Here is a 21540-nt window from a genome sequence, read left to right as displayed (position 1 = left end):
AATGTTAAAATTGAGCCTGCATTCACCACTTCAGCTGGCAGCTCGTTCCACTCTCCCACCACTCTCTGTGTGAAAAGGTTCCCTCTAACGTTCCCACTAAAATTTTCCCCTTTCATCTTTAAGCCATGTCCTCTGGTTTGTGTATCACCTAATCTCAGTGGAAAAACATCACTTGCATTTACTCTATCTTCATAATTTTGTATACCTCTATCAAATCTCCCCTCATTCTTCTACACTCTAACCAATAAGTTCCTCACCTGTTTAACCTTTCTCTGTAACTCAGTTCCTGAAGTCCTGGCAACCTTCTAGTAAATCTTATCAACACTCTTTTCTATCTTATTGATATCTTTCCTGTAGTTAGGTGACCAAAACTGCACAAAATACTCCAGATTTGGCCTCACCAATGTCTTTTACAACACCATCCTGCTCTACCACTCTCCTCAGTGCCCTACTGTTTACTATATATGTTTTTACCTTGGTTTACCCTTCCAAAATGAAACACCTCACACTTGTCTGCATTAAATTCCATCTGCCATTTTTCAGCCCTTTTTTTCAGCTGGTCCAGATCCCTCTGCAACCTTTGAAAACCTTCTTCACTGTCCACAATCCCTCCAATCTTAGTGTCATATGCAAACTTGCTGATCCAATTCACCACATCTCATTGATACAGATGACAAACAACAATGGACCCCAGCACTGATCCTTGAGGCACACCACTAGTCACAGGCCTCCAGTCTGAGAGATAATCATACACTACCTCTCTGTGGCTTTTCCCATAAAGCTAATATCAAATCCAATTTGCTACCTCACCATTAATACCAAGCATCTGAACCTTCCAGACTAACATCCCATGTGAGACCTTGTAAAATGCCTTACTAGGGTCCATGAACGCAAAATCCATAGCCTTTCCTTCATCAACTTTCCTGGTAACCTCCTTGAAAAACTCTACAAGATTGGTTAAACATGACTTACCACGTACAAAGCCATGTTGACTATTCCCAATGAGTTCCTGGCTTTCCCAATAATTGTATATCTGATCTCTTAGAACACCTTCAAATAACTTCAATGGAAAAACATTAGCTACCCTCCAATCCTAATATCTCATTGCTTGTTTTCCTTCCTTCCCATGGCTCTGTGCCCATTTTCTGAGTAGATACTGATGCAAGAAAGCCCCATGTAAGATCAATCCCATCTCCTCTGGTTCCATACATTGTTGACCACACTGAGCTCCAAGGGGACCAATTTTGTCCCTTACTATCCTTCTGCTCTTATTATAATGAAGATACCCTCAGGATTTCCCTTTACATTGGGGGCAAAAGCAAACTCATGTCTTCTTTTAGCCTTCCTGACTTCCTTCTTGTCTTTTCCTTGCATGGTTTATCCTCCTCAAGTACCTCATTTGCTCCTTGTTTTTAGATCCACACTTTTTAGATCCTTTCCTATTTCTTTAAAATTGCTCTTTCTCCAGTTTAGAAGGACCTAGACCTATCCTTCTCCATAATTAACTTGAAACTAATGGGATTATGATCGCTGGACCCAAAATGTTCCCTTATACATACTTGTCCTGTCTCATTCCCCAATATGAAATCCAGTATTGCACTCTCTCCAATTAGTTTAGAAAACTTTTCTAAACACATTTGACAAACTCCAAGCTGTCCAGCCCTCTTACAGTATGAGAATCCCAATCAATATATGGAAAGTTAAAATCTCCTATGGTTGCATCCTTTCTTGCAGCTGTCCACTATCTCTCTACAGATTTGCTTTTCCAATTCTCATTGACTATTGGGTGGTCTATAATACAACCCCATGAGTGTGGTCATACCCTTCCTGTTCCTCAGCTCCACCCATATACCCTCAGTAGATGAGCCCTCTGGTCTATCCTGCCTGAACTCAGCTGTGATACTTTCCCTAATGAGCAATGTCACTTCATCCCTCCCGCTCAATTGTGTCTAAAACAAGAAAAACCCTTCCTACAACCGTTTCACTAATGGTCACCATGTCTTAATTCCATGTGCTAATCCACGCTCACAGCTCATCAGCTTTTCCTACAGTACTCCTTGCATTGAAGTAGATGCATCTACATACAACCCTTTCATTTCTGACTTTACATGTCATTATCACATCATCTTTTCCCTCCTCCACTCCTCTACCTTCTCTGGCATTATGGTTCTCATCCCCCTGCATATCTAGTTTAAACCCACCATAACAGCACAGGGAAACCTTCCCACAAGGATATTAGTCTCCCTCCAGTTCAGATGCAGAGGAACATGTTCCTTTCCTGGCTTCCATTCTCACTATCTATAAAATAGAAACTAAACTTTCCTCTACTCATCTTGTACAGATGACCTCTGGTGTTTGCTATTCTTGCCCTGGGAAAAAGGAGATAGCTGTCCACCCTATCTATGCCTCTCCTAATCTTGTAGACCTCTATTAAAGGTGCCTATCATCTTTTTTCACTCCAATAAAAAAAGCCTCAGCTCTGCTAACCTTGCATCATTAGACTCGTTCTCCAATCCAAGCAACATCCTGGTAAATCTCCTCTGCACTCTCTCCACAGCTTCCATATCCATCCTGTAATGAGGTGTCCAGAACTGAGCACAATATTCCAAGTGTGATCACAACAGAGTTTTATAGAGCTGTAACATTACCTTTTGACTCTTGAACTCAGATCCTGATGAATAAAGACCAGCATCCCAGAGGCCCCTGTCAACATGCACAGAAACCTTGAGAGATTTATGGATTTGGACCCCAAGGTCCTACACTGTTAAGAATCCCAAATTGTTAAGCATCCCAAGATCCTCCAACACTGTTAAGAATTATGCCATTAATCCTGCAGTCTTCCTTCACGTTTGACCCTCCAAAATGTATATCTTCTCATTTATCCAAATTGAACTCCATCTGCCTCTTTTCTGCCCAAATTTGTATCCAGTCTACATCCAGTTTTTCTAAGGTAGTTATTTCTCTTGACATATAAAAAGCTCAATACTATAAAACCAGCCAACATAAATAACGCTTTGGTGGATAATAACTGAGGAAACCCAATGCCTTTTAATCCACACATGTTGTGTTCTGGATTGACCATCTGAAAAGATGCTCAAACAAACTTCAATGTTTTCAACTCAAACTTCTAGAAACCAATGTTCCAGGCACTTTCCAAATGTGAAACCCTTTCCAGTCCCACAATATCTGGAGAAATTATTTGTGTCTTCAAACGTAGACACCGAAATGCACACATGATCAATGACCTCATGCTTTGTCATTCATTCATTTACCAGAATTAACATAGCAAATATGACACTCATTTATTTTCAGACAACAAAGTCATTCAGCACATTGGCCACTCACTTCAGTTCCGCTTCCCATTCCCACAGTGACATGTCCATCCATATGCTACTGTACTGCCAGAGGGCACATGCAACTTGGAGGAACGGCATCTGGTATCCCACCTGTGCTCTCTCCAACTCGATGATATCAATATCAGCTCCTTCAATTTCTGGTAACCACCCCCCCAATGCCCCCCCCCCCCCAGCTTTCTCCTATCTCTCTGGCACAATTCATCCTTCTCTCCATTATTTCCCCCTCGCTGGCCCATCACTCCCACCCTTCCTCTACCACTTCCTCTTATCACCTCGTACATTCTTTTATTCCCATTTTCTTCCACCTGCCAGCTGTATTCACCTATTCCAAAATACTTATTTCAAAATATTCATGTGTGCTTATTTTAAATTGTCTCATTGTGTATGTCCGTGATGACTAGGTGCTGTGTAATGTATGCGTCTGTGTGTGCACCATGGTCCAGTGAAACACTGTTTTGTAGGGATGGATATGTACATTCAAGTTTAAATTTAGACATACAGCACAGTAGCAGGTCCTTCCAGCCCATGGCCAGTGACCTCACAACCCCCCCCCCCCCATACAAAATACACCAATTAACCTCCAAACCTACTTTCTGGGAGGAAGCCAGAGCACCCAGATATCCAGACACAGGGAGAATTTCCAAACTCCTCACAGGAGCTCCGGGTTCGAACCCAGGTAGTTGACACTGCAACAGTGTTGCACTAACCGCTACGTTAACTGTGTCATCCTTAAACTTGATAAACATGATTCAGATGATAAGGAACTTGAACGATCACCTACCAGCCTGTTCCCTTCCTCCTCCCCCTCCCCACCATTTTATTCAGACCTGCCTGTTTCCTGCCATTCACTGCCTGAGCTGTTAAATATCGCTCACCTTCCATAGATGCTGCCTGACCTGCTGAGTTCCTCCAGCACCTTGTGTGTTGCCCCAGCACCCAGTTTCTGCAGTCTCCCTTGTAAACCAAACCAATTCAACAGACCCTCTGATAGAATTGCCCTGTCACTCTTCTGTGATCAAGTTTGGAGCATCGTATTCTCTATCCAATTAATAACCAATGAATCGTAGAACATTACAGCACAGAAACAGGCCTTTTGTCCCTTCTAATCTGCCTAGTTCCACTGACCTGCACCCAGTCCATATTCATCCATACCCTTCCCATCCATGTAACTGTCCAAATTTTTCTCAAATGTATAAATTTGAGCCCATATTCATCACTTCAGCTGTTCATTCTATATCCTGAGCACTGAGTGAAGAAATTCCCCCTGGTGTTCCCCATAAACTTCTCAATTTTCACCCTCCCAACACTCTCTGCTTGAAGAAGTTTCCCCTAATGTTCACTTTAAACATCTCACTTTAATCTGTGTCTTCTGGTTATATCTCACCTAACCTCACTGGAAAAAGCCTGCTTGTATTTTGTCCATCTGTACCCCTCTCTCAAATCTTCCCTCTTTCTTCTACACTCCAGGAAATAAAGTTCAAACCTGTTTAACCTTTCCCAATAACTCAGTTCCTCAATTTCTAGCAACATCCTAGGAAATCTTCTCTGCACTCTTTCAGAAAGACAGGTGACCAAAACTACACACAACACTCAAATTAGGCCTCGCCAATGTCATACACAATTTTACCATAACATCTCAACTCCTATACTCAATACAGGAAAATCCCCGCTACCAGAATTCAAGCAACTGGCAGCCTTATGCAACCAGCAAAAGATTAGCGGAAAATAAATAGGTAAAAAATACAAAAGTTTAAAACTGACACTCCATAGTAGTTAGTTTGCCAATCATACAACAACTCATACAACAACCAATTTCAAACAACTGGCAAATACACTTATCGGGTATTTAATAATCCCCATAGCTGACGGATACTGGGTTTTTTTTCTGCACTTTGATTTACAAAGGCCAATGTGTCAAAAGCTCTCTTTACCACCCTACCTTCCTGTGAACAAATTCTGGGGATCGTATTCTGAATGTTCCCTTTGGTTCCTTGTCATCATCTTCCAATAAAATAAATCATACATCTCTCTGCCATCATTGCCCAGAATGATGAGCTGAGAACTCGAACCCGAGAGCACCAAATGACATGATCTGATTGGTAGGGAACAGCCTTTCCCTTCGTCTTTGTGAAAGCAGTCAGAAAATCTTCCAAAACACACTCTGCTGGAGAACTCAGTGGGTCGAGCAATGTCAATGGGAGAAAAGAACAGTCCATGCGTCAGGCTAAAGGCCTTCATCAAGACAAGTGTAGCAGTCAGTTTGATGCTATTACAGCACCAGCGGCAAGGTTTTGAATCTTGCACTGTCTGTAAGGAGGTGGCACATTCTCCTCCTGTCTGCGTGAGTTTCCCCGAGGGCTCTGGTTTCATCCACACTCCAAAGGTATGGGGTTTGTAGGTTAATTAGTCACATGGGTGGAATTGGATGGCATGGGCTCATGGGCCAGAAGGTCCTGTAACCATGCTGCATTTCTAAGTGAAATGAAATGATTTTGAAAATGAGGCACAAAGCCTGAGTAAAGAGGACACTTTAAAGGACTTTTCTCATGCTTCTCTACTATATCCTTCAGTCTCTCCGTGGATGTTGCTTGACTCACCGAGTTCCTCCTCCAGAGTGTGTGCTTTGCTTCAGTTCTGCATCTGCTGTCTCCTGAAGCTGGACGAAAATGTATATTCCTCAAAGCTGTACAAAAATGATAAAAATTGTTCTTGCCATCCCCAAGCTGAGAAATTCATCCAACGAGGCCCCATCCCCAGTCTTTTAACCTCTTCCCCCCTTTGCCGCTGCCCTTCAAATGTAACTACCCAGTGAGGATTGGGATGTTAATCTTTGATCTGCAGATCCCCGTCAGATTGGTAGCTCTAAATATCCGAGGCTGGTTGTCTCCCATCTCTCCAAACTCCCTGTTGGAGAGGAGGTACCTATAACATCTGACCTTGTGCATGGGTTCATCAATACTTTTACCACCCCCTTCCTTGCTGACACTGTGCCAATCTCCCTTTGTTGTCAGAGATTCAACCAACTTGCCCTGAAGCGAGTCTCTATTTTTTAGACATACAGCACGGTAACAGACCATTTTGGCCCAGAAGTCCGGGCCACTCAATTTACACCCAATTAACCTATCCCCCAGCTATGTTTCAACTGCTGGGAGGATATCAGAGCCCCTGGGGAAAATGCACACAGACACAGGGAGATGGTACCATCTCCTTACAGACAGTGCGGAATTCAAACTCTGGTCCTGATCGCTGGTGCTGTAAAGACGTTGCGCTAACCACTAAGCCAACTGTCTCTTGTCCCTTCCTGTCCTGCTACTACCTATGCAAGGATGGACATTTAAAGATATTATGGGGACTCCAACTCATGATTAAACTTTGTCTGTTGTACGGTTGAAGGTCAATAATCCATTTTTCATTTGTGGGCCACAGTGCTGTTAAAAATGAGATAACGTTCAAATTTATTGTCAGAGAACATACATGACATCACACACAACCCTGAGATTCTTTTCCCTGTGGGCCAGGTAGAATTTCTACCTGTCAGTAGTGCAAAAAAAAAACTGTCCTCAAGAAAAGATACATATACAAAAAAGAGAAATGCAATACACAAGATAAATCTTAAATAACAAATAATGTACAAGGTAAGAGTCCTTAAATGAGTCCTTGATCGAGTTTGTCATTGAGGAGTCTGATGGTGGAGGGGTAGCAGCTGTTTCTGAACCTGGTGGTGTGGGTCATGTGGCACCGATACTCTTTCCTGATGGCAGCAGTGAGAACAGAGCATGTGCAGGGTGGTGTGGATCCTTGATGGTTACTGTTGCTCTCTGACAGCCGCGCAGGGGTGGCCAACCTTTCCATTTCTAATTTTCTATTTAGACATACAGCATGGTAATTGGTCATTTTTGCCCATGAGTACATACCGGGATGTAGGTTAATTGGGCAGCAGGGATTCGTGGGCCGAAATGGCCTGTTATCATCCTCTATGCCAAAATTAAAAGGTTGGCCATCCCTGACAGGTGGGGAGTTTTGCCTGTGGACTGTGTCCACTACCTTTTGAAATTCTTTGAGCCCCTATGATCCCAGTCAATGTCATCAATAGAGGAAAGGGAAACCCCAGTGATCTTCTCATTTCTTTTGTTGATCCCACACAATGATGCTCTGGATTCCTCCCACACCGCAGAAGTATGGAGTTGATGGGTGGATTGGTCACACGGGTGTATCTGGGTGGCACTGCCAACAGTAACAAGACTCATGGGGTTCAGTTTGACAATTCCAAGGACATCTGACAGAGTGGGGTTCTGTCGCTACCTCACTGGAAGCCTTGAGGAGAAGCCTTAATCTAGTAGCAATCTCTCCCACAAAACAAAGGAGCTGATTATCGATTTCAGGAACCAAAGAGGAATGCACGTCCATGTGTGTGCGAACAGTGCTGAGGTGGAGATGGAGATGACCATCAGGCCCTGAGGAGTTAACATCTCTGACATCTGTCCTGACCCAACCATGTCATTTACAACCATGAAAGCATACCACTCTACTTCCCAGAAACCTGAGGACATTCAATATTTCCCTAAAGTCTCTCACCGAACTTTATGAATACATCACAGAAAGTGTCTTTGATAACAAGCAAGTCTGCATGCTGTGCAATTTTAGTTCAAAACACAAATTTGCTGGAGAAACTGAGCAGGTCACGCACGTTCTTTATGGCAACATCTTGGGTCTGAGCCCTTCACTGGGGTATGGGGAGGTGGGAGAAGACCAGCTCTGCTAACCTTACTTCATAAGACTTGTTTCCCAATCCAGGCAACATCCTGGTAGATCTTCTCTGTACCCTCTCCAGAGTTTCTACATCCTTCCTATAAAGTGATGACCAGAACTGAACACAATATTCTTAGTGTGGTTCCACCAGAGATTTGTGGTTTTAACATGACCTCTCGACTCCTGAACTCAATCCCCATATTATTGAAGCCTAACATCCTACAGGCCTTCTTAACTATCCTATTAACCTGTGTGGTGACCTTGAGAGATGCATGAATTTGGACCCAAAGTTCCCTCTGTTCTTCCACAGTTAAATATCTGACTATTAACCCTGTACTCAGCCTTCAGATTTGTCTTTCCAAAATGTATCACCTCACACTTATCACAATTGAAATTTGTCTGCCACTTTTCTGCCCAACTTTGAATCCTGTCTATATCCTTTTGTAACACTATCCACAACACCATCCATAAACTTCTGACCCCTTCTTCCACTGCTTCATTTATAAAAGGAAGAAAGAGCTGGAATTGCAGAACAGATCCCTGCAGAATTCAACTAGGCAGAATATTTCCTGTCTATTCCTACTCTCTGCTTTCTCCACGCAAGCCAATACTGGATTCACACAGACAAGGTTTTAATGGATCCCATGGCTCATGATTTCTGAATGAGTCTCTCATGGGGGACCTTCTGAAATGCTTTACTAAAATCTACCACCCGACTTTCTTCTCTATCTTCTTCAAAGAATTCAATTAGGATCGTGAGGCATGGCCTTCCCCTCACAAAGCCACGCTGATTATCCCTGAGAAGACTGTACTTCCCTAAATGCTCATAAATCCTGTCCTTAAGAATCCTCTCTATTAGTATGCAAACCACTGATACGACTCACCAGTCTATAATTCTCAACATTCTCCCTCTTATCGTTTTTTAAACAAGGAAACTACATTTGCCATTCTCCAATCCTCCGGTAGCTCCCATGTGCCCAAGGAGGATGCAAATTACCCAAATATCTCTTCAGTGTCCCGAGGGCTACTTAAGGGCTTATAGACGACTCCCAGCACAGTGATTCCTCCCTTCCTATTTCTGACATCCACCCACACCGACTCAGTGGACACTCCCTCTACAACGTCCTCCCTTTCCACAGGCGTGATATTATTCCTGACCAGTAATGTACTCAACACCCTTCCCCTTTCTACCTCCCATCCTGTTCCTTTTACAACACCTAAACCCCAGCACCTGCATCAGCCAATCCTGTCCTTCTGCCAGCCAAGTTTCAGTAACTGTCACAACATCGTAGTTCCACATACTAATTCATGCTCTTTGGTTAATCTCCTTTATTCCTAATACTTCTTGCATTGAAATCAACAGAATTCAAACCATCCAACTGACTACATTCCCTCCCTGACATTCCTCACCAACCCACATGTGTATCATCCTCAAGATGATGGGGAGGCATGTTTTAATAGAAATCAATGTTAATGCTACCTGGTTGGAGGGTTCCCAGACGGAAGATGGGGTGTTGTTCCTCCAATTTACCGATGGTCTCAATCTGACAGTTCATGTGACCATGGAGACATATCAGCAAAGGTTTGGGATGGGTAATTGAAATGGTGGTCACTGGGAGAACCACGCCATTGTGGTGGACAGAGGTGTTATAATCCAAGGAGTTGTTCTCCAATTTGTGAGAAGTCTCAGTTTAGCAGATTATGAAGCCAGTGACAGGGCAGGCCTTGTTTGACAAATTTGCTGCAGTTCATTGAGGATATAATGGGTGTGACAGATAGAAGGGAACAGGTTGATGTTGTATATTTGGATTTCCAGAAGGCATTTGATAAGATGCAACTCAAGAGACTTAACAATAAGAACAGATGAATGGTGTCAGGGGAAGTATATTGTCATGGATTGAGGACTGGTTAACTGACAGAAGGCAGAGAGTCGGGATAAATGAGTGTTTTTCTGATTGGTAAACAGTGGAAAGTAGGGTGTTGCAGGGCCTGCAGCTGTTCACTATTGATGATTTGGAAGAGGGAACAGAGTAGCCAAGTTTGCAGATGATACTAAATTGAGTGGAAAAGAAAATCATACAGAGGATGTGAGGAGGCTGCAGAAGGATATAATTACTTCAGGTGAGTAGGCAAAGGCCTGGCAGATGGAGCCCAATGTTAGTAAATGCGAGGTCATCCATTTTGGTAGGGAAAATAGAAAAGTAGATTATTAGTTAAATGGTGAAAAACTGCAGCATGCTATAGCGCTGAAGGTCTTGGGAAGGCTTACGTGTGAATCGCATAAAGTTGGGTTGCAGGTACAGCAGGTTATTAAGAAGGCAAATGGAATGTTGGCCTTCATCGCTAGAGGAATTGAATTCAAGTGCAGGGAGGTCATGCTGTAACTGTACAAGGTACCGGTGAAGCCGTACCTGGAGCACTGTGTGCAGTCCTGGTCTCCGTACTTGAGGAAGGATATACTGAGGCAGTCCAGAGGGGGTTCACCAGGTTGATCCTGGAGATGAGGGGGTTGACCTACCAGGAGAGACTAAATCACCTGGAATTATACTCACTCAAATTCAGAAGAATGAGATCTCATTGAAACATATAAAATTGTGAAATGGATAGATAAGATAGAGGTAGGAGAATTGTTTACACTGGTGGGTGAGACCAGAACGAGGGGACACAGCCTCAAGATTCAGGGGAGTAGATTTAAGACGGAGATAAGGAAAAACTTTTTTTCCCAGAGAGTCGTGAATCTGTGGAATTCTCTACCTAGGGAAGCAGTTGAAGCTACTTCATTAAATTTATTTAAGGCTCAGTTAGATATATTTTTACATAAAAAAGGAATTAAGGGGTATGAGGAAAAGGCAGGTCGGTGGAGTTGAGTCAATGATCAGATCAGCCCTGATCTCATTGAATGGTGGAGCAGGTTTGACGGGCCGGATGGCTCCTATTTCTTATGTTGTCATGGGAATGAAGTGGGGAACTGAAATGGGTGGCCATTGAGAGGTGAAGATGCTCTGTGAAGCAATCTCCCAGTCAGTGTCCAGTCTCTCTGATGTAGAGGAGTGCCCAATGGGAGCACCAGATGCAGTTGCAGATTCACAAGTGAAATGTTGCTTCACTTGGAGGACTGGTTTGGCCCAGAATGGTGGTGAGGGAGGGGTAAGTGTGGGCGCAGGGGTAGGTGACAAAGGGGCAATTAATGAGAAGGGTGGAGTGGACTAGGGAATCACAGGGCGAATGGAGAGGGGAGGGGATGGGAGGATGTGCCTGGATCATGTAGTAGGTGGCCGATACTGCGGAGCATGACATGTTGGATGCAGTGGCTGGTGAGGTGGTAGGTCCCCCCTTTCCTTCCTAGCGATGCTGCGGAGTTTCCTCAGCACATTCGTGCAGCTGCACTCGAGCTGAGACTTTCTTGTTCAACGGCATGGTTAGTTTGCGAGGCAGAAGCCGCGGCAGAGCGGAAGGACTTTTATTCCAATGATCTGTGGGCGGAATAAAACAAAAGCAGCATTTTGAAAAGCAGCAAACTCAAACGGCAACTTGTCCAACTCCTGCAGATATTTCCGATTTGAACTGGTTCTGGGCCGAGTTTAACTGCCACATCCAATCTGATGGCTGGGCCCAGTTCTAACGTCACCGGCTCCAGCAGAGTGGACTAGAAGGGCAGGGTATCGGCAAAGAGTTTGTCGACGAGGACAGGCGGAGGCAGCAGATGTGCCAGCTTCAGGTAGAAGAGGCGCTGCAGTCCTTGGGTACAAAGGGTACAGAGTTCAGGGAGTTTTCCCAGGAGCCTGGACAGATAATTTGGCCTCATCTGCTCACTGGCAGTGGATGTGATGTGGTCTTTCAGACAAGTTATAATCTTGGTCTGCAGATCTTCAACCTTCTTGGGTTCCTTCAAGCCGTGGCGGTCTGAAACACAACAAGGTGGGAATGATGGTGAACTTATCGTCATACACATGGTGTGATGTACAGATGGACCAAAAACTCTTCCTTGTTGCTGCCCAACAGAGCCTTGCAAATATTGCATTCTGATCTGGTGGCAATGTTACAGGAAGGATGTAGATGCTTCAGAAAAGGTGCCCAGGAGATTGACCATGATGTTGACTGGATTGGAGAACATGACTTATGAAGCAATGTAACCAAGCCAGGGACATTTTACTGTGGAAAGTAAGAGGGCGAGATGGGGCAGAATTTGTCAGATGTGACCAAGAAGGATTCCTGACACAATATGTGGACCAGTCCTTTAGAGGAGAGGCCACATTGGATCTGGTCCTGGGGAATGAACCTGGTCAGGTGGTGGACATCTCAGTGGAGGAGCTTTTCATTGAGAGTGACCCCAACTCCCTGAGAGCTTTAGCATAATCAAGGAGAAAAGCAGACAAATGGCAAAGTCTTTAATTGGGGAATGGCTCATTTTGATGAGGCAGGAACAAGGTAGAGTAAATTAGATGTTCTTGGAAGAAAGCACAGAAATAACGTGAAGGACATTTAGGGACAACATGTGTGGGGTTCAGGATAGGTTTGTCTCATTGGGACAGGGAAAAGATGGTAGGAAAAAGGAGCCATGGATGACAGGACAGGTGAGGCAGCTAAGAGGAAGATGGAAGTATACATTAGATTTAGGAAGCAAGTAATAGGAAGGCTCAGAGAATTATATGGTTCAGGAAACAAGGTAGAAACTTTTAAAAAAGACTCGAGTAGTAGAAGGGGGCATGAGAAGGCCTTGGCAAGCAGGATCAAGGAAAAGCCCGAGGCATTCTCTGCTTAAGTAAAGACAGAAGAATGGTGATAGTGAAGATGGGAAAGGAGGGAACATGTGCCTGGAGATGGAAGTTGTGGAGTCCTAAATGCTTCAGTATTCACCAGAGAAAAGCACATCAATCAATGTGAGGTCAGAAAAGTATATGCTGGACCATGTTGAGATTAAAATAGGGGAAGTGCTGGGTCTTCTTAAAAACAGTCCCCTAGATTGCTATGGGAAGGAAGGGAAGAGATTGCTGGGACATTGGCGATGATCTTTGCATCCTCCTTGGCAACAGGGGAGTTTAAAGAGGGTAACAGGGAGAATCCAGGGAATTATAGACCAGTGAGTCTTGCATCAGTGGTGGGGAAACTATTGGAGAGGATTTTTAAGGACAGGATTTATGAGCTTTTAGAGAAGTACAGTCTTCTCAGAGATAATCAGCGTGGCTTCGTGAGGGGAAGGCTGTGCCTCAGAAGCCTAATTAAGCATTTTGAGGAGGTAACAAAAGAAATTGAAGATAGGGCAGTAGGTGTGGTCTATATAGATTTTAGTAAAGTATTTGACAAGGTCCCCCATGGGAGACTCATTCAGGAAGTCATGAGGCACGGGATCCATGGAACTTTGGCTATGTGGATTCAGGATTGGCTTGCCTGTAGAAAGCAGAGTAGTAATAAACAGAAAATATCCTGCCTGGCGGTCAGTAACTAGTGGAATTTTTAGGGATCTGTCCTGGGACCCCTGCACGTTGCGACATCTAGAACCACCTGGGAAAAGAAGTAGGCGGATGGGTCAGTAAGTTTGCAGATGACTTGAAGCTCAGAGAAGTTGTGGATAGTGTTGAAGGTAGTCATAGGTTACAACTAGATAGGGAGAGGATGCAGAGCTGGACAGAAAAAGGGGCAGATGGCGTTCAATCTGATTAAGTGTGAGGTAGATTAAACTGGAAGATAGATTACAGGGTTAATGGTAACAGAGTGGAAGAACAGATGAACTTTGGGGTCCAAATCCATCGATCTCTCAAGATCGTCATGTAGGTTGATAGGACAGTTAAGAAGGCCTATGGTATGCTGGACTTCATTAATCAGGGGATTAAGTTGGGGAGTTGTGAGGTAAAGCTGCAGCTCTATAAATCTCTGGTGAGACCATACTGTGTTTGATTCTGGTCACCTCATTACAGGAAGGATGTGGAAGCCATGGAGAGGGTGCAGAGGAGATTTACCAGGATGTTGACTGGATTGGAAAATATGTTTTATGAGGGCAAGGTTAGCAGAGCTGTGATTTCTCTCTTTGGAACAAAGAAAGGCGAAAGGTGACTTAATAGAGGTCTACAAGATTAAGAGAGGCATAGATAAGGTCAATAGCCAGCACCTTTTACCCCATGTTGGGAGTAGCAAAGACCAGAGAACATGTGGACAAAGTGAGGGAAGTAAAGTTTAGGGGAGAGATTTTTCTTTTTACACAGAGAGGTGTGGCTGCCTGGAATCCATTGCTGGTGGAGGCGAGAACAATAGAGACATTGAAAAGACTCATTGACAGGCACATGAATGCAAGACAAATAGAAGGTTAATGTGGGTGTGAGGTAGGGAAGGGTGAGATTGTTGTGTAGGTTTCCACAGGTCCCATGGGTTTCCATAATGTGGCACAAGCATTCACCCAGGGAATGTGCATTCAGAGACTTGCATTCCCACAGTAACCTATCCATCCAAGCTCCAGGCAACAGCATCTGACTGAGTCTCCCTGTCCTAGCTCCAAAAGTTTGGGTCTCTCTGAATTCCCACGAGCACTATACCATCACACCCCCTAGGCAGGAAGAGTGCTACTTGTACAGGGCAATGCAACATTGCTCATCCTGGGCACCTGACAACTGGAAACTGAATTGCTATCCAGACATTATAGATAGCACCATGGAGGCTGCCAATATCAATAATGTCATTATTTTGTTGGCTATGCTTTGTAATCAAATCAGGAGAGAGAGAGAGAGAGAGAGAGAGAGAGAGAGAGAGAGAGAGAGAGAGAGAGAGAGAGAGAGGATAATCAATTTGGAACATGGTACTGCGAGCACGTCCGGCCATGTTCTCACTGGGTTGGGCAGGCAGGCCTGCCTTCTGTACCTGTAGCCCCTCTCCATAAGATCCCCTAATAAAGGCCGAAAGCCCTTGTCTCCTCCCTCATATCTGCCTTGGACGTGAGCCAGCAGCATGTAGAGGCATGTCTGGGTCTTCTGATCACCAAAGACTTTGACTCTTGCCTCATGTCTGCAAGTGGTTAATGATCAGAATTTTAAAGTGTCATGGACAAGGCAATCTGACTGGAGAAGCTGGAGATCGATCCAAAAGAACCAGAGGCCTCCGTAAAGTTTGATATATGGTTACACTGTTTGAAGGCCTACCTGAGGCACCACGAAATCACCACTGATGGTGATCACTAGGATCTGCTCTCTGCAACTGTGGGCCACTGAGTGTACCAATTAATTTGTGACTGCACTGGATATGAAGAGGCAATGGCCCTACTCCAGCAGCAGTATGGAGCCCCAACGAACATGATGTATGCACACTTCCAGCTTGGATCCAGATGCTAGGATCTGGGTGAGTTGGTCGACCATTTCGTGAGGGCCATGCAGGAGCTGGGGCGAGACTGTGGGTGCCGGGACATGATGGCGGCGATCTACCAGGTGGAACTCATCCACGATAAGCTAGCTGCTGGATTCTGCTCCCATCAAATACACAAACGACACCTGGAGAAAGGTGATCGTTTCCTACAGGAAGTGGTGCAGATGGCCCGAGCGATGGAGGTGGCCCAAAAGAGTGCAGAGGCCTACTCAGTGGGGCATGTGGCCACCAGGTGGGGAGAATGGGCAGTGCCATCTGGGACTCGGGGCCCCGACTGTCGCTGACACAGCCGAGCACATGAGGTGCAACTATTGTGGCCAAAGCAAATACACACGAAAGTACTGCCTGGCCTGCTCGCAATGCTGGAGGAAAAGCGCTATGGCATGGTATGGCGTTCTAAGCCACTCTCTAGCAGTGCTGCATGCAGACCGTGACCCATGTCGCCATTGTGGGCCAACCCACTTTTGTTGTTTCCAGTTGCGGAGATCTGAAGTTCTGGGCCAGGGATGTGACAACATGGAGGGACGTCACATCTGGCTTCATTTTCGGACTCCACCACATGTGACCCATGGTAGTGGCCATTTTCACAATCGCCTGGGAGCCATCTTGGCGGCAGCTGACCCAATGACCTAGCAGTAGTGACTCAGACATTGAGTTGATGTTGGTTTCCATTGTGCTGGACCAGAGTAGACCACACCAGCTGTGATGATCGACGATGGACATCGAGGTAAACAGCCACACCACTGGCTGCCTGTTCGACACGGGAAGCACTGAGAGCTTCATACACCTGTGCTCGGCCAAAGATTATTCCCTGACTATCCCCAGCCAAGTGCAAGGTATCAATAGCCTCCTATCTGGAAATCTGCGGGAGATGCACCATGACTCTAACCATGGAGGGCACAAATATAAGAACTTCGGACTTGTTGCCCCACCGTTGTGCACCCATCATATTGGGGCTGAATTTCCAGTGCAGTTTGATGGGCCCCATACCCCCCCCCCCCCACTGCCATCAGTAATAACCAGTTCTGGGAGATCCCTCCCCTCCCCCCGGAGGTCCAATCACTCAGGCCATCCTCTCGGTCCCTCTGCTGTTCTAAAACCTCACCCTGGATAGCAAACCTGTGGCCACTAAGAGCAGGTGATACTGCCCCTGGGACAGGGAATTCATTAAGACGGAGGTGGAGCAATGGCTGGGGGAGGGCATAATAGAAGTGAGTAATAGTCCCTGGAGGGCACAAGTAGTGGTGGGGAAGAGTGGGGAGAACTGGGTGGTGATAGACTACAGTCAGACCATCAACCGGTTCACCTTATTGGAGTCCTACCCTTTTCCCCACATAGCTGATATGGTGAACGAGATCACCAAGTATAGGGTCTTCTCTACTACAGATCGCCAAATCAGCGCATCACCAAATCCCGATTTGCCCAAAACATGGCGTTTGAGGCCAATGGCCAACTCTACCATTTCCAAATTACCATTTAGCCTCATGAATGGGATCTCGGTGTTCCAAAGGGAAATGGACCCCATGGTGGATGACAATAAACTAAAGGCTAAGTATCCATATCTGGACAAAGTCACCATCTGTGGGCATGACCAGAAGGAACACAACAAGAACCTGCAGATGTTCCTGGCCACTGCAAAGGCCCTCAATCTCACATACAGTAAGAAAAGGTGTGTGTTTAGCACCAAGCAGCTGGCAGTCCTGGGGTATGTAGTGGAACATAGTGTCATCACCCCGACCCTGAGCACATGGCCCCTTCTGGAATGACTTTAAAAAGGTGCCTGGGGCTCTTCGCATATTATGCCCAATGGATCCCCAACTATGTAGACAAGGCCCAACCCATCATAAAAACCACAACCTTTCCCCCATCAGCAGAGGCCCATAAGGCTTTCAAGGGCATCAGAGATGAGAATGCCAAGGCAAGGTGCAATCTGTCCCATTCCAAGTGGAAAGTGATGTCTCTGACCTTGCTCTGGCCATCACACTGAACCAAGTAGGCAGGCCAGTGGCATTTTTTTCCTACACCCTACAAGGCCCTGAATGCAGGAACTCCACCATCGAGAAGGAGGCACAGGCTAGAGTGGAGGCCATGCACCATTGGAGGCACTACTTGGCTGGCAGACCATTCACCTGCTGATGGACCAGAGAGCTGTCGCTTTCATGTTTAACAATAAGCAGCGGGGTTAAATCAAAAAATGACAAGATCATGAGGTGGAGAATTGAGCATCCATCTACAGTTATGAGATCTTGTACTGACTGGACAAGCTCAATGAGCCACCCAATGCCCTGTCCAGGGGTACCTGCACCAGTGGACGTTGATCGCCTCCATGCCCTCCACAATAGCCTCTTCCACCCAGGGGTCACAAGGCTCTACCATTTTGTGAGGGCCCGTAACCTCTCCTACTCAGTGGAGGAAGTCAGGGACCTGACTTGCAAGCCACAGGGAGCTGAATTGCAAGCCGCAATTTTACAGACCAGAGAGAACCCAACTCATCAAGGCCATTTGCCCCTTCGAGCGTCTCAATGTGGACTTCAAGGGGCCCATCCCGCCCATGAATCAGAACATCTACTTCCAGAGCATCGTGGACGAGTACTTGTGTTTCCCATTTGCCATCGCCTGCCCTGACATGACCACATTCACGGTCATTAAAGCTCTCCACGCAGTATTCACTCTGTTCGGAGACCCCAGTTATGTTCATAGCAACCAGTGATCGGCCTTCATGAGTGAGGAGTTGTGGCAATAATTCCTTTCCAGGGGCTTAGCTATGAGCAGAACCACCAGCTACAACCCACGTGGGAATGGGGAGGTGGAGAGGAGAATGGTACAATCTGGAGGGCAGTACTTTTGGCCCTCATTGAAAGGGATGCCCATTTCCCACTGGCAATAGATCCTTGCAGAAGTGCTGCATGGTACCAGGTCCCTATTTTACACAGCAGCTAACGCAACGGCACATGAAAAATCGTTCTCCTTCCCTAGAAGGTCAGCATCAGGAACTACGTTGTTGGTCTAGCTGACAACCCCAGGGCTGGTACTTCTCTGGAAGCATATTAGAAGGCACAAGGCAGACCCACTGGTCGAGGAAGTGCACCTCCTGCATGCGATCCACCAGTATGTGCTGGTAAGGCACCTGGAGGGACGGAACGATACAGTATCCATCTGTGACCTGGCACAAGCGGGGGCCCCAGCACGGGAGGTGAACCCAATAGCCCCGGGCAGTGACCAGTTGGCTCCAGGGATCACCCTGACAGGTAAAGTAGTGATCCCACCTCCAACATGACCCGCCGAGTGTTACCCCCCCACACTGGAGAGTGCCCCCGCCGTCCCCACCCCCCACTGTTACAATAAATTCCCCACCCTCTACAGACCCAGTATACACAGACACTGTTCAGCCCTCCAACACCCAGCTGAGTGAACAAGCCATCGTTCCGCTGGGGCCAACGATACAGCCAGCAGTACCTCAGAAATCACAGAGCCGAATAACCGCCGGAGCAGCTGAACCTTTGAGCTGTATGGACTACAAGACCTGTGCCGATGGACAGGTCCAAAAAAGGAGGGGTGAATGTAGTGGAACATGGTACTGCAGGTATATCCCAGCATGTCCACACTGGGCTGGGCAGGCTGGCCCACCTTCTGTACCTGCAAACCCTCCCCATAAGATCCTCTGAGAGTCCTATTCTCCTCCCTCACACCTGCCTTGGACATGGGCCAGCAGCATGTAGAGGGACGTCCAGGTCTCCTGATCAATAAAGTCTTTGACTATGTGCTTCATGTCTGCGAGTGGTCAGTGATCATGCCACAAGGTTTGAACAGGCTAACATGGTGAAAAAACTCAATAGGTCACCCAGCATTCACAGGAAGCAAAGGGTCATCAACGTTTCATGCCTGAGCCCTTCATCAATGTGTGAGCAAGCAGGGGGAGGTAGGAGGGGGTAGGGGTAGGATCAAGGAAGGAGAGGAGGGAGGAAGAGGCAAGCAGGGGTGAGAAGGGAAAGGAGGAGCATGGGGATGAGACGAGAGGAGGGTATAAAGAGCTGGGGAGGAGAGAGGAAGGAAGAAAAGATATGGGGAGGAGAGGAGAGGAGTGAAGAAAGGACAGGCTAAATAGATATGGGTGGGAGGGCATAAGAGAAAAATGCTGGGAAGTGCTATGGGAAGGGGTGGGGAATGATGAAAGGAGACAGAGGGATAAGGAAAGAGAGACTTGGGGGCTGAGGTTTTTAATAGAAACTGGAGAAGTCGATGTTTATGCTGTCTGACTGGAAAGTGGCCAGACGGAATATTTAGTGCTGTTCTTTCAATTTGCGGGTAGCCTGAGGGTTTGGTCGTGCACGAGGTCATGGATAGAGATGTCATTAGGTGCAGAATAAGATTGTCGAATCACTGGGAGGTCCTTGTCAGTATAGCTACAGAGGAAAAATCTATCTGCAATATCTATAACCCTTATCATTTTAATTACCTCAATCAAATCTCCCTTCATTACAAGGAATAAATTCCTAACCTGTTTAACCGTTCCCTGTAACTCAGTTTCTCAAGTACCAGCAACATCCTAGTAATTCTTCTCTGCCCTCTTATTGATATCTTTCCTGTACTTAGTGACCAAAACTGCACACAATTTGGCCTCTCCAACAGCTTATACAATTTTATCATAACATCTCAACTCGGGTACTCTATACTTTAATTTGTGAAGACCAGTGTGTCAAAAGCTATTTTTATGACCCTATCCACCTGTGAGACCACTTCCTGGGAATTATGTACCTGTATCTCCAAATCCCTCTGTTCGACTGCTCTCCTCAGTGCCTTACCCTTTACTGTGTGTGACCTACCTTGGTTTGTCTTTCCAAAATGTATCACCTCACAATTATCTGCTTTAAATTCTATCTGCCATTTTGCAGCCCAATTTTCCAGCTGGTTCAGATCCTCCTGGAAGCTTTCAAAGTTCCTCCTTGATCTCTCGGGTCTTCATATCATCTGCAAACTTGCTGATTTAATTTACCACATCATCTACATAATTGACATAGATCATACATGTCAAACTCTGGCCCGCGGGCCAAATTTGGCCCGCGATATAATTATATTTGGCCCGCAAGATCATATTAAATATATATTAGAGTTGGCCCGCTGGCCGCCGCGCCAGTATAGCGCATGCACACTGAAGGTGAAAATGAAGACGCCGGTGGTGTGGAGGGATCTCAGAGTCCCGAATCCCGGGGATCGGAGCGCCGCACTCAGCCCGCCCGGCTCCCGGACACACAGACGCGGCTAGAGTTGGGGACCATCCCCGCCGGGTCTGCGCTTCAGCGGCGACGCTGGACCGAACGTCTCGTTGCCGATGCCTTCCCCCTCGCTCCGTGCGCGGCGGACCCTGCCTCCCGCTCCTTTTGTTGGAGACGAGCCCGGCGCCGTGAGATTGCAGTTTAATCCCTCTCCAACCATGGGAGGGGGGTGGGAGCAACGCGCTCTTCTCAGCCAATTCCTCCACCGCCCTGGATGCCGGCGTTTCAATGGGGGGTTCGGGTGCCCTCGTCAGGTGACCGACCTGTTGGTCCAAGACAAGGGGAGTGCGTACAAACTCCACACAGACAGCACTTGAACTCGGGTGAACGTGGAGCTGCGACCCCACATTCCGCATCAGGACTGTGTGCAAGATTGGGAGCAGTGAGATGGAAGCTTATTTTGATCCTGTGATTTAAGCCTTTCTTGGGGTGGGGGGGGTCCTTCTCTGACCACTTGCCTAACAATTAACCTAATCAGATGTGGAGTTACCACAATACAACAGTTCTCAACCTTTTTCTTTCCACTCGCGTTCCTGTGCCATTGGTGCTCTGTGATTAGTAAGGGATTGCTTAAGGTGGTCTGTGGGTGGAAAGAAAAAGTTTGAAGACCACTGCTTTAATCATCCCTCATTGACTCGTCATGTGCACGGTTTCAGATCTCCAAAGGAAATGGGCCAACGACAATGAAAGAGTTTATCCAAAACTATTATTAAACATTTATTTTAATAAGAAAAAGTTTAACATTACATATGTTGAAAGAAGAGAAAACATGCAGATGCTGTTGAAAATTTTCAATAAATATTTAGTTCGGCCCT

General features: G+C 46.2%; 1 protein-coding gene across 1 annotated transcript in view; it reads right to left on the bottom strand.

Annotated features, from left to right (window-relative positions):
• Positions 1 to 6785: 6785 nt before the first annotated feature.
• Positions 6786 to 21540, bottom strand: part of LOC138754631 (nuclear receptor subfamily 4 group A member 1-like) — an 81085-nt gene continuing 66330 nt past the window's right edge. The window contains exon 7 of the mRNA XM_069919180.1: positions 6786 to 12008. Within this exon, the coding sequence (XP_069775281.1) occupies positions 11752 to 12008 (257 nt within the window). The 3' untranslated portion in view covers positions 6786 to 11751. The remainder of the gene's footprint in view (positions 12009 to 21540) is intronic.

Source organism: Narcine bancroftii, chromosome 2 (genome assembly GCF_036971445.1).
Source record: "Narcine bancroftii isolate sNarBan1 chromosome 2, sNarBan1.hap1, whole genome shotgun sequence".
NCBI lineage: Eukaryota > Metazoa > Chordata > Chondrichthyes > Torpediniformes > Narcinidae > Narcine > Narcine bancroftii.
Note: the sequence above shows the minus strand (reverse complement) of the source record. Positions and strands in the feature narration are given on the sequence as shown.